A 13,820-nucleotide genomic window follows, 5' to 3' on the forward strand; every position below is an offset into this window, starting at 1 on the left:
CCAATTAAATGTGTGTCCGGTCGAACTCGTATGTGTGTAAATCAGAGACCGTGGGGCCTTTCTTTTGACTGCTTTGCTGTCTTCCTGTATATATGTGTGCCAAGTGTTTTTGATGTTTTCCCCCACGTATACCGCTGGACACGCATTACACGGTATGCTGTACACCGCGTTCCAAGTCTCTGCTGCTGATTTTTTAGCTTCAAGCATTAAAGATGACTGTGTGCAGAGTGTTTATAGGCTTGAGCACGACTTTGATGCTGGCTCTGGACAAGATACGCGCTGTACCTTCTGATAACCAGTGATGATAAGAAAGTGTGTGCCAGGTGGGATGGTGAGAGGGTGGAGGTCAAGTTGGAATTGATTGTGTCTGTATTTTTTGTTTTGTTTGTTCTTTATTTCACTTCATACAATTTCTTGTATTAGGAATGTGTTAGCTTTCACATACCCGTTGGGGTCAGAGTGCAGGGTCAGCCATTGTACTGCAACCCTGGAGCAATTGCAGGTTAAGGGCTGTTAAGCATGGCCCGGACACAGACAGGCAGACAGCGATGGTTCACCCAACACACATTTATTATACATACTATATGCAATTGGTGCTCCCACACAACCCCAAAACACCTCCAAAGTCCAAGGCTTCTCTCGTAATGCCTCTCTTCTCCTGACCGCCTCCACTCCTCTCCTCCAAGACTCTGTTCACTTCCACCCGACTCCAGCCATCGAATGGAGGGAGGCGGCCCCTTTTATCCCCGCCCGGATGTGCTCCAGGTGCCTCCTGACTATCTTCTGCTGGCACTCCGGGTTATCCTGGTCTTCTTCCCTCCCAACACTTCTGGTGCTGAGGGCCAGGGTGGCAAAGGCATTGGGGCGCCCCCTGGTGGTGACCACGGGCCCCTATAGGGTTGAGCTTCCAAGCTCAGTTCCTGTGGTCCCCAAAGCCACCAGGGCGGTCACCCCCATGTGGTCTGGGGTGGACGTAAGCCCTCCTCTAGTCCTCCAGGGCGTCCCGGCTGGGTACTACCCCCAGCCACCTGTGACAGAGCCTTGCTCAAGGCCCAGCAAAGTAGGACCACTTTTGGCAGTGAGAGGCATTTGAACCAGCAACCTTTCAGATACCAGCACAGATCCTTTGTCTCACCACCACTCTGCCAGGTGGGATGATGTGTCAAGTTGAAGACGATTGTTTGCTGGGGTCTCTGATGTCCCCCGTGTAAGCACTGTCTGATGCATGTCTTTGGGTAGTCTTTTGATGTGAACAGTTGGTAAAGACAGAGCCTTTCCCCCTTTTTAGTCTCCTTGGTATTACAATGAGTGTGAACTCTTCACACAGCTCCGTTTATACGATGACGGGTGATTGCTCGCAAAGTGTTACATTTTGTCACGAGGAGGAGGAGGATGAAGCTTGCTGGGGGAGCGGAGGAGATAGTGAAGAAAGAGTGAAATAGAAGACAAAGTGTTGCTGTGGGCTGCTTTGTGCTTTACTGACACTCTGCTGTGTCGTGGGAAATGAGTTGTAAGAGTTTCCCACAAAAAACTAAAATGAAAGCCTTTATCTGTGGTGGACTTGTGGATGTGTCTGTCTACGTTGAGTGTTTTGGGGGAGCTGAAAAGCTCCTTTCAGGCCACAAGGGGTTAAACCCCTATTACCCCCCAACACACACACAATAGAAAATCAGCCAGTCAGTCAGTCAGTCATTATCCAACCCGCTATATCCTAACACAGGGTCACGGGGGTCTGCTGGAGACAAATATCTAAAAATCTCAAAAAATAATGTCTTGATGGATTTGATTGAAATTTGCTGCCATCAATTCAAGAGTTCAGTGGCACATGGTAACTCAAATTTAACGGTTAATTTGATTAATGTGTACATTTTAATGAGCACTGTGATGGATGAGACAGACAGACAGACACATAGATTACTGTGCCACCCTGTGTACCAGAGCCATATTACACCAGGGATCAGAGACCTGAAAATGTCCCCCACACACATGTCTGACAATATCAAGTAGGTGATTTTTGGTTGTATTTATCCTCAAGTTCTTAAGGAGGTTAGCGAGTACATATGTAATCCCTTGACATATATCCATCCATCCATTAATCAACCCGCTATATCCTAACTATGGGGTCACAGTGCCAACACAGGGCGCAAGGCAGGAAACAAACCCCGGGCAGGGCACACACACACCAAGCACACATTAGGGACAATTTAGGATCACCAATGCACCTAACCTGCATGTCTTTGGACTGTGGGAGGAAACCCACGCAGACACGGGGAGAACATGCAAAGTCCACGCAGGGAGGAACCAGGGTCTCCTAACTGCGAGGCAGCAGCACTACCCACTGCCCCACCGTGCCGCCCCTTGACGTATATTTTTAGGAAATTATGAAGAACTGTAAAATGGCAATATATTCCCGCTATATAAAACGGGTGACTGGGCAGATCCAAGCAACTACAGGCCAGTATGCTTCCTATGAATCATGGGAAAATTAAATAAAGGAATTATTATTGAAAAGATTGAGCAGCACATAGCAAGAACAGGAAATTTACTGAACAGTCAGCATGGGTTCAAAAGAGGGAGGTCGTGTTTTATTAACATGTTGGAATTCTATGAGGAAATAAGGAAAGGATACGACCAGAGTGGAGTTAATGATGTTATTTATCTGGACTTTCAGAAAGCATTTGATGAGGTGCCACATGAGAGGGTGGGCATCAAATTAAAAGAAGTGGCAGTTCAGCGTGTGGTGTGTGGATGGGTGCAGAATTGGCTCAGACACAGGAAACAGAGGGTGATGAGGGTGTGAGGAGCCAAATCAGAACTGGGTGATGTTAAGAGTGGTGAACAGCAGAGGGCAGTGCTGGGTCTGCTGCTATTTTTAATAAATATAAATGATTCAGATAGGAATATAAGTAACAAGCTGGTTAAGTTTGCAGATGATACCAAGATAGGTGGAGTAGCAGATAATCTTGAATCCATTGAATTATCACAAAGGGACTTGGACAGCATACAGGCTCGGGCTGATTTGTGGACAATGAAATTTAATGTCAGTAAATGTAAAGTGTTACACATAGGAAGTAAAAATGTGAGGTTTGAATACACAATGGGCGGTCGGAAAATCGAGAGTCCACCTTATGAGAAGGATTTAGGAGTCGTAGTGAACTCTAAGCTATCGACTATCAGTCAGTGTTCAGAAGCCATTAAGAAGGCTAACAGAATGTCAGGTTATATAGCGCCTTGACGTGTGAAGTACAAGTCACAGGAGGTTCTGCTCAGTCTTTATAACACACTGGTGAGGCCTCATCTGGAGTACTGGGTGCCGTTTTGGTCTCCAGACTACAAGAATGACATAACAGCACTAGAGAAGGTCCAGAGAAGAGCGACTGGGCAGATTAGAGGGCTACAGGGGATGAGTTATGAGGAAAGATTAAAAGAGCTGAGCCTAACACTTGAATTAAGTTTAGATCTTGTTAGGTCTGAGTGCACAATAGGATGTCTGAAAATTAAGAGTACCCCTTATGGGAAGGATTTAGGATTTGCAGTGGACTTGACACAGTCAATGGCCAGACAGTGTTCAGAAGTCATTAAGGAGGCTAACAGAATGTCAGGTTATATAGTGCCTTGACGTGTGGAGTACAAGTCACAGGAGGTTCTGCTCAGTCTTTATAACACACTGGTGAGGCCTCATCTGGAGTACTGGGTGCAGTTTTGGTCTCCAGACTACAAGAATGACATAACAGCACTAGAGAAGGTCCAGAGAAGAGCGACTGGGCAGATTAGAGGGGCTACAGGGGATGAGTTATGAGGAAAGATTAAGAGAGCTGAACCTTCACAGTTTAAACAAAAGGGAGATTAAGAGGAGACCTGACTGAAGTGTTTAAAATGATGAAGGGAATTAGTACAGTGGATCAAGACGGTGACTTTAAAATTAGTTCATCAAGAACACGGGGGCACAACTGGAAGCTTGTTAATGGTAAATTTCACACAAATATTAGGATGTTTTTCTTCCCACAGAGAGTAGTGTGATGGAAAGTAGGACTTTTAAAACTCGACCTGAAGTTATTTCAGAAGAATTAAGTGGCTAGGACTGTTGTTAAGCTTTGTTGCGCTGAATGGCCTGATCTCGTCTAAATTGTTCTAATGATTCCTCACTTGATTTTGAAAGTGCTTATAATCTTCCTTAAGAACACAGGAACAATTATTAATTGAGCCTGGTGATCTGTTTGATTTCAGCCTGTTTACAATTAAGTCATCAGTAGGAACAAATAGGTGAGGATGGACACAAAACATAAGATTGACAAACCCGCATCACGTTTTTCTGAGTGTAAGGCTCAAAGCCGCCTCAGATGGGACGCCAGTCCATTTCACAAACATTCCCAACATAACACTGTGTTCTCAGACCTGCGTGATTCAGTCCAGGGTGATGGCGGGCCAGAAGCCTGTCCCTTAAACATGCAGTAGAGTTGCCAGTTAACCGGCTCTGTGTGTCTCTGAGATAGGGGCAGCAATCTGCATGAGAATCCCCACTGGTGCAGGGGGAGAATATGAAACCTCCACAGAGAGGGGAGCCACGCCAGGATTTGAATACGGGACCATGGAGGTTGGGAGGCTGCACTACTAACGACTGCAAACTGCACCACTTGACTGCTAAATAAAGTGCATACCTAGTCACAGCCCCACCACCGCCACCACTCCAGGGTCCCAGCCAAGAGTGCCCCCATGTCATGCTATTTAAAATAACATCAACCTGCTTTATTTATATCAGAGCGTATCTGACACCTTTGCCATCTTGATTCACAGCCATTACATTCTAACACCTTGTTGTATATTTTTTCCAGCTGGCAGAAGTTGGACGTCTTCCTTCTGACCCAGCGCTGTGCCATGAACTAATGCCAGTTGCTCATCTCCTCCAAGTTAGGCTGACATTTTCAGTCTCCCGTGTGTTGTCGGTACACATCCCAGACATCTGAGCTACCTCACTCTCTTACAACCCTCATCATTATTCTGTTTCTCCATCAACGTCTAATACCATGGCTTCTATGAATCCAACTTTTGAATAATAAAAAAATCAGACATACACCAGGAGAAAGGATTAATTCAACACTTAGAGAGCAGCACTCTGGAGCTGAGAGCACTAAAGCACTGCTCTGCTATGCCACTGCTGCTGTGACGGGCAGCTGTGGCCTTGGCGCCGATGTATCTGGGGAGCAGACGTACACAGGATGCTGCCTCCCCCGGTGTGCTACATGGCAGCCTCCCTGGGTTGCTGTGGCTCCATGGATTCCCACAGGGTTTCATGGGGGTTGGAGTTTGGGACAGCCCTGTTGGGTTCTGTGGGGGCCACCAGGGGGAGCTGCAGAGCCCTACACTGGGCATTCACCACACCTGGGAGTGATCCCAGATCTGCCCAATGAGCCACCTGGCCCAGGACCTCCTTAAAAGGAGCCGCCTCACTTCACACAGGGCGAGCCAGAGTCACATGGAAGAGGATGAATGGAGGAACAAGAACAAGAGCAAGAAGGACCTTGGCGCTTGGGCACTGTGCCGTATTCTGGGGAGCAAGAAAAAGTGCGGTGTGGCAAACTTGTGTTGGGGTTTGGGCAGCTAGAGTGCCCTCTGGTGGCCACACTGCCTATTTTTAACATAAATGGTTCAATATTATTTTTCCCCGGCATCTTCACAGTTTCCTGCTTTAACTCCATGCAGCCTGAAAACACAGTGGATTCAAAAAGTATTCACACCCCATGATTATCTGCTCACTTTACTGAGTTGTAGATTTCATTTTAAATGGCTAAATTGGACTTTTGTTTTGACTCATCCATCCATCCACTATCCAATTTGCTATATCCTAACTACAGGGTCACGGGGGTCTGCCGGGGCCATTCCCAGCAAACCTCGGGCAGGGTTCCAGCCCACCGCAGGGCACATACACACACACACCCACACACACACTAGGGACAATTTAGAATCGCCAATGCACCCAACCTGCATGTCTTAGGACTTCAGGAGGAAACCGGAGCACCAGAGGAAACCCACGCAGACACGGGGAGAACATGCAAACTCCACGCAGGGAGGACACGGGAAGCGAACCCAGGTCTCCTAACTGTGAGGCAGCAACCCACTGGTCCACCTTGCCGCCCAATCTGCACTCACTAACCCATAATGACAAAGCAAAATGATGTTTTCAGAAAGGTTTGCAAATTTATTAAAAAAAATCAAATATTGAAATATCTCGTTCACAGAAGTATTCAGACCTTCATGTCAGTACTTTTGTAGAAACCCCTTTGGGAGCTTTTCCAGCTCATAAGTGAGTAGGCCTCTACAAGATTTGCACACCTGGATTTTGGGAAGTTTACCCCATTTTTCCTGGCAGATCCTCTCAAGCTTCATTGGACTGGATGGGAGGCGTCTGTGAGCTGCCATCTGCTGGGGTCTCCACAGATGTTTTAACAGTCTGGGCCACTTAACGACACTCAGAGTCTTGTCCAAAAGCTGGTCCAGCATTGTCTCGGCTGTATATGTCAGGTCATTACTGTGCTGAAAGGTGAGCCATTGCCCCAGTCTGAGATGGTGTGCACTCCGGAGCAGGTTTTCTTCAAGGTCCTCTCTGTATTTGACTGCACTCATCCTTCCTCTGTTCTTATCAGACTCTGTGTCCCTTCATCCCCCATAGCACGATGCTTCCACCACCATATGTCACCATAGGGATGGCATTAGGCAGGTGATGAGCAGTGCCTGGTCTGTCAAAGACTTCAAGTTTTGTCTCCTCAGACGAGAGAATCGTTTGTCCTCGTGCTGTTTGGCAAACTCCAAGCAGGCTGTCATATGCACCTGATTGATGACGTGCCGCTGAGATGGTCGTCCGTCCAACAGGTTCTCCCATCTCACCAGAGGACTTCTGAAGCTCTATTAGTGCAACCATTGCGTTCTTAGTGACATCTCTGGCTAAGGCTCTTCTGGCCTCGTTACTCAACTCTAGGAACAGTCCAGACTTTTTCCATTTCACAATTATTGAACGGAGAACACGCAGACGTTTAGGTTTAAGGTTTAAGGTTTCTTTATTTAGCCCTGTTAACACGAGAAAACATGAAATTTGCCTTCTCAGTTGCGTCTAATAACAGACAGAATGAAAAAAAACAGACAAATAGAAACACGAAAGGTTAAGGTAAGGCAGTTAGATAATACATATTTACACAAATAAAATGTTACAGGTTAAAAATATATAAAAACCTTAATCATTATCTCCGATATTTCATATTGAAAAGTCGTATGGCACTAGGAAGACAGGAGTTTCTGGAGCGATTTGTGTGGGTTTTCAAGGCGACTCTCCTTCCTGATTTACTGAAGTTTAGTTTCTCCATGTAATTCATGTCTGTCATCAGTTGAGATGATTTCCAGTTTCTTTAACGTTGCCTGCCCTCTGACACACACACGCTAGTCAAATCATCTCCCTCAGCCCCAATAACTTTAGCTGCATACTTCGTAATCTGCTGGAGCTTTTTTGAGTTTTGGTTTGTCAGAGTATTAAACCAGGCAATGAAACTGAAAGTGAGCACAGACTGGATGAGACTGCGATAAAAGGACAATATGAGGTCCTTGTCTACTTTAAATAGTTTGAGTTTATGGAGGAGAAATAAGCGCTGGTTGCATTTAGAAAATATTTTTTTTGTATTTGTATTCCAGTTAAGATTGTTATCTAGGTAACTTCCTAAGTATTTATATTCAGTCACTAGTTCTACCTCCTCTCCCAGAACTACAATAGGTGAACATTCAGATTTCTGTCTCTTAAAATCAAATATCATTTCTTTGGTCTTTTTTTACATTCAGAGTGAGACGCAGTCCAGGCCTGGAGTTCGACACCCCTGATTTAGATTGTGGCTTTCATCCTCCCCAGATATGCGTCCTATGAGCCTGGTGTCATCAGCATACTTGACAATGGAGCAGTGGTCATTATTCTGTCTCGGGTCATTTGTGTACACAGTAAACAGTAATGGTGATGAGACAACACCCCTGTGGACTTCCTGTGTTTGAATGAATGACTATTGAAAAAGTGTTCTGTACTTTAACTGTCTGTGAACGATTTAAAAGAAAGTTCTGAATCCATAGTGTAATAAATGGGTTTACATTCATACTGTTCAATTTCTGAATCAGTATATGAGGCTCGGGTGGCGCTGCTGCCTCGCAGTTCATGTCCCGGGTCCTCCCTGCGTGGAGTCTGCATGTTCTCCCCGTGTCTGCGTGGGTTTCCTCCCACAGTCCAAAGACATGCAGGTTAGGTGCATTGGTGATCCTAAATTGTCCCTGGTGTGTGTGTGTGTGTGTGTGTGTGTGTGTGCCCTGCGCAGGGTTTGTTTCCTGCCTTGCGCCCTGTGTTGGCTGGGATTGGCTCCAGCAGACCCTTGTGACGCTGTAGTTAGGATATAGCGGGTTGGATAATGACTGGATGGATATATGAGGCTGTATGGTATTGAACGCTGAAGAAAAATCCAAAAATAGTGCTCTGACATATGAACCAGGCAGATCAAGAAAGGTGTAGATTTGATGTAAGATAACAAGCAGAGCATCTTCCACACTTCTCTTTGGACAGTAAGCAAATTGATTGCTGTCTTGAATAGACTTTGTCTCCAAATGTTCAAAGCATTTCATTGCAATGGATGTTAAGTGCCACTGGTCTGAAGTCATTTAAACAGCTTGGCCTGGAAACCTTAGATACAGGGGTAATGATTGATTGTTTCCACAGCTTAGGTACAATACCACAGGTCAGAGACCAGTTAAAAAGCAAATGAAAAACTGGAGAGAGCTGCGTAAAGCAGGACGTTAAGAGCCGACCTGATATGCCGTCTGGTCCCACTGCACTGTTTCTTTTGGCCTGCCGCAGGCCTTTCTCCACTTCAGTTAAACTGAACCCCATCACAGCAGAACTCCTGGTGTTTTTATAAAGCATCTCCTTTATTCCTGTATTTTGGGTGCTGAAATCACTTCTTTCAAATCTGGCGAAAAAGGTTATACCGTTAGATAGATAGATAGATAGATAGATAGATAGATAGATAGATAGGCACTATATAACAGATAGATAGATAGATAGATAGATAGATAGGCACTATATAACAGATAGATAGATAGATAGATAGATAGATAGATAGATAGATAGATAGATAGATAGATAGATAGATAGGCACTATATAACAGATAGATAGATAGATAGATAGATAGATAGATAGATAGATAGATAGATAGATAGATAGATGAAAGGCACTATATAATAGATAGATAGATAGATAGATAGATAGATAGATAACAGATAGATAGATAGATAGATAGATAGATAGATAGATAGATAGATAGATAGATAGAAGATAGCAATAGATAGATAGATAGATAGATAGATAGATAGATAGATAGATAGATAGATAGATGAAAGGCACTATATAATAGATAGATAGATAGATAGATAGATAGATAGATAGATAGATAGATAGATAGATAGATAGATAGATAGATGGGTATGAAAAGCACTAGATAGATAGATATGCAAGGCACTATATGATAGATAAATAGATAGATAGATAGATATGAAAGGCACTAGATAGATAGATAGATAGATAGATAGATAGATAGATAGATAGATAGATACTTTATTAATCCCAAGGGGAAATTCACATAATCCAGCAGCAGTATACTGATACAAAAAACAATATTAAATTAAAGAGTGATAACAATGTATGTAAAAGCAGACAATAACTTTAAATAATGTTACCATTTACTCCCCTGGGTGGAATTGAAGAGTCGCATAGTGTGGGGTCTCCTCAGTCTGTCAGTGAGCAGGATGGTGACAGCAGTCTGTCGCTGAAGCTGCTCCTCTGTCTGGAGATGATCCTGTTCAGTGGATGCAGTGGATTCTCCATGATTGACAGGAGTTTGCTTAGCTTTGCTTAGTTCATCTGCTAAAAGCGTGTGGTCTTTGTCAGCTGGAAAATTCACATTCTTTTTAGAGCCCAGTCCTGTAATTATTTTTAGTCCCTTCCAGATCAGCTTTGGATTGTTATCATTAAACCACCTCTTGATTTTTTCCCCATACATCTTTTTATTTTGTTTAATCAACCTGTTAATCCTTTGCTGTAAAAATCCATCTTCTATCCTTTTTTCTTGATGTGCATGTTGCTTTTCCGATAGTAATGCTTTAACCTCTTTAGTGATCCATGGCTTACTGTTTAGATATGTAGTTGTAACGGCCGACCCACTCGTACGGAACAGCAGCTTCACCACCAAGACCCCTGGCCTGGCAAACTGAGGGATCATTAGACCAGACAAGCCATACTACCTCCAAATCACTTCAACAGGTTAAACAGGCAAAAAGCAACCCGAATGTAAAATAATAAGGTGAATATCTCTCTATTACATAAAACAATCTTGGGTTGAGACGTGACCTTCTCAGAAAGACACTTTGACATCCCGTGAGAACAACCAATTTAAAAGAAGATCACAGACATCTAACCTCTCAGTCGTTGGAATGCTTTTGGGAGACACACTTCATGTGCTATCAGCTCTTAAAAATTTTAGACGTTCTAAATGGCACGTTGACGACTAAGCGAAGAAGAAAGAGCAGCGCGTCGAAAAGAGACCCGAAAGCGTTTGAGAGAAAAGAAGGCAAAAAAGAACAAAAATAATCTATGTGCAAATTCTGAAAATAATCTGAAAATAAGGAAAGTAATAATCAGCCCAGACCAAGTGGAATTGAAAACCTCGTAGGTCCAATCGGGGTCAGAAATAAAAGACTTCTTAAAGACATTCAAAAACGTTAGTGTGATACACATGCAGAGCAGGTTAGAGATTATGAAAGTAGTAAAATTCGAAAGTATCAAAAAAATGAAGGTAAAGATTGCATTAGTGCAAACAAAAGGAAATTATTACTCGGTGAAATAACAGAACAGCAAAAAGAGATCGAATATATGGACATAGGTGATATGTCAGAAGTATGTAGATATTGTTTGGCATTAAACGTTTAAGTCGTAGACTTGTAGATCGTCTAATTCGTGTTGCCATCAGGGAAAAGTAGTGTTTCTTCCCAATGAAGACGTGTATCCGTGAAAAATAAAAGATTTGTTATTTGGTGAAATCCACAAACACTACAGACAAAATATTCAAATCTACAATAATCTTTTCGCGTTCGCATCATTCAGTGCTCAAAATGTAGATTTACACAATAATGGACCATACGCAATGAGAATCTGTGGTCCCACAACAACTAAAGCTACGACAAGTTTAATTTCAAAGAAACCACAATTCGTTTGGGTGTATATTTATGATCATGGATAAGCGATGCATCATAGAATCAAAAGAGTATGTAACAATTCCAATGAAAATAGCAATCTCTTGAAATTGTATATCCGGATAACCAAACCCGGGGGTGGGAGAGCGAAGCAAGCAGGGGGCAGAGCACCCTAGTATATGGTCGTCCAGATCTGATTATGCAATTTTCATTACACTATAACTTATTAAGTTTATTACATAGAGAATCACCTGAAAAAACCTGGACCATCGAGAAGTGTGTGAACTGACGACATGAAGAATCGTCGTCGCACCGAACTGGAATCATCCCCGCATAAATCAAAGTCATCCAGACGAACTGGATCTGCATAATTAGATCTGGTCCACCCTTTATATTAATAAAAAGAAATGAAACAAATCCCAAACAATATACAGTATACCTCTCTCCCCGACCAGCCCCAACATAAAACACAACCCCAAAAGTGGACATAATAATAAAAGGTGCATCAATACATATACAACACAAAACCCTCCCTTGTCCCTACACCAGTGTTTCTCAACCTGTGGGGCGTGAGATATCTACAAGGGGGGGGGCCGAAAAAAAATCGAAATCGATGTAGAAGCTATTTATTGAAACAAACTCGTTTATTGCAGCTGTTTATGGAAGAAAAATCATAGAGAGTATGTCGACTATCGGCTCTGTGGAATGAACCAGTGGCGGTTTTAGGCATGGGCGAACGGGGCAGCCGCCCGGGGCAACATTTTTTCATGACACGTGGGGGGCGGCACACGAACTTGGAGGAAAAAAAAAATCATCTGTGCCGCTAAGCGGTTTTCTATTATCTATGATACCTGCGCCGCCCCTGCTGCTGAAGGAGCCGCACAGAAGCTGAGCGAGCGGAGAGGAGAGGGGATGAGGGCTAAACTATGTCAGTGACACCTGACTTTCTTACAAATAACGCACATTTCATTCAAAATATTTTAAACACAGACCAATAATTGGCACATTTTTATTTATTTATTTAATTGTGTGAAATGGCTAATAAAAATAGGTAATAAAAAACGATTATGATGTGGAGGTGAATTGGTTTAGTCTTGACTTCTGGTCGTGAGTGACAGCGTTGGGGGATGATGGGAAATCTGTTGATTGCCGATTACTTAGTAAACGCAGCGATGGAGAGAAAAAGGCCAAAGCTGTCAGGTGCCCAATTTAGGAAAAAAAGAAAAGATGACGAGGAAAAACGGGCAAAAGATAAAGGTATGCAACAATATTCTCTCTGTATGATTATGGTATTCATGTCATTGTGTTAATTAGTGGTATAACGTTAACTCTTACTTTGTTAGCCTTCTTGCTTATGATGCATGCTATGCTTACCTTGCTAAAAAAAAAAACACAGTAAAAGCCTAATATACAAACCATCACAGAAATTCTGATGGTTTTAATCTATTTTTTCTTAAATAATATTGGTTTGTACAGAGTATAATTAAGTTATGAGCAGTTTATTTATTTATTTTTTATTTTTTTTTTTTGCAAAAATTGGTCTGTTACGGAATGACGGAATTACTACAATAAAACTTGTGGTGTGTACAAAATGTGTAGTTTTGTCATGTTATTTTTTTTTTGCCGGGAGGGAGTCTCGCCCGGGGAGCAATTTAATGTAGAACCGCCAATGGGTATATCAGTGTAAATCCGGGGTCCTCAGTCACAGTCCTGCAGGGCCGCAGTGGCTGCAGGTTTTTATTCCAACTAGATTCCTAATTAAAAAGTAGTCCATGTTGGTATTGAACTATTTAGCTTGTTATTGCTTGCATTTGTCCAAGAGCAATTTGAATTGCACTGTGGAGTTTCCTTCTGTGAGAACATTATCCAAGTGTTTTATGGACCAGAATAGATTTAAACTTAACGGTCCTTCCAATTCCCCTCTCATTCATTTCTAAAAAAAATGTATCACAGATACTTCATGGTAAGCACGTTAGCTTGAGAGCTGCTGGTTTATTGGTTCTCATTTATTTGCACAGCAGAAGTTTTTATCCCAAGTAATTTACAAAAGAGGTCAACATTATTGAGTAAACATCAGTTTTCTAGGACACGGGGACAAAACTGATCACCACAAGTGAAGAACTCAGAACAAAATGCAAGCAAGTTTCACGTCCTTAAAGTTTGTAGCAAAATCAACAAATCGGCCTGTGACATCCAAGTTGGGTTCTCTTTATTGCGCTTTCTGTATTTTTCAGTTTGGTTTATTTTTCCATTTGAAAAAAGCTGTGTTTTAATCCAGCTGGCTTGAGTCCTGCATGATCCGTTTTCATTCCAGAAAGAAGCACACAGCAGAGCAGCTGAGCTGGCTGACTTGATTCTGCTAGGCGATCTGTCATCTTTGTATCTCTCTGTCAGCTCTCATGTTCCGTTAGTTGTTATTAACGCAGCTTCATCCCAAATGTGCGGGTTATGGTGTGTGGCCTGCAGGGGGCACAGCAGCTCCCCAAACCCAATACAGACAGACAGAGACACAAGTTCAACAACACACACAGCTTCTATTTTATTGTGGGAAACGTTT

The 13,820-nt window shown here is 42.9% G+C and overlaps 1 protein-coding gene across 2 annotated transcripts in view; it reads left to right on the plus strand.

The window, feature by feature from the left end:
• Positions 1–13,820, plus strand: part of lmod1b (leiomodin 1b (smooth muscle)) — an 89,807-nt gene that overhangs the window by 22,636 nt on the left and 53,351 nt on the right. The window contains exon 1 of one of the 2 annotated variants that reach the window (XM_039749410.1): positions 12,446–12,520. The exons of the other annotated variant lie outside the window; for it this stretch is intronic. Within the exon in view, the coding sequence (XP_039605344.1) occupies positions 12,491–12,520 (30 nt within the window). The 5' untranslated portion in view covers positions 12,446–12,490. Of the gene's footprint in view, positions 1–12,445; positions 12,521–13,820 lie in introns of those variants that run through there. 2 annotated transcript variants of the gene reach the window in all.

This window comes from Polypterus senegalus, chromosome 3 (assembly GCF_016835505.1).
Source record: "Polypterus senegalus isolate Bchr_013 chromosome 3, ASM1683550v1, whole genome shotgun sequence".
Lineage (NCBI taxonomy): Eukaryota > Metazoa > Chordata > Cladistia > Polypteriformes > Polypteridae > Polypterus > Polypterus senegalus.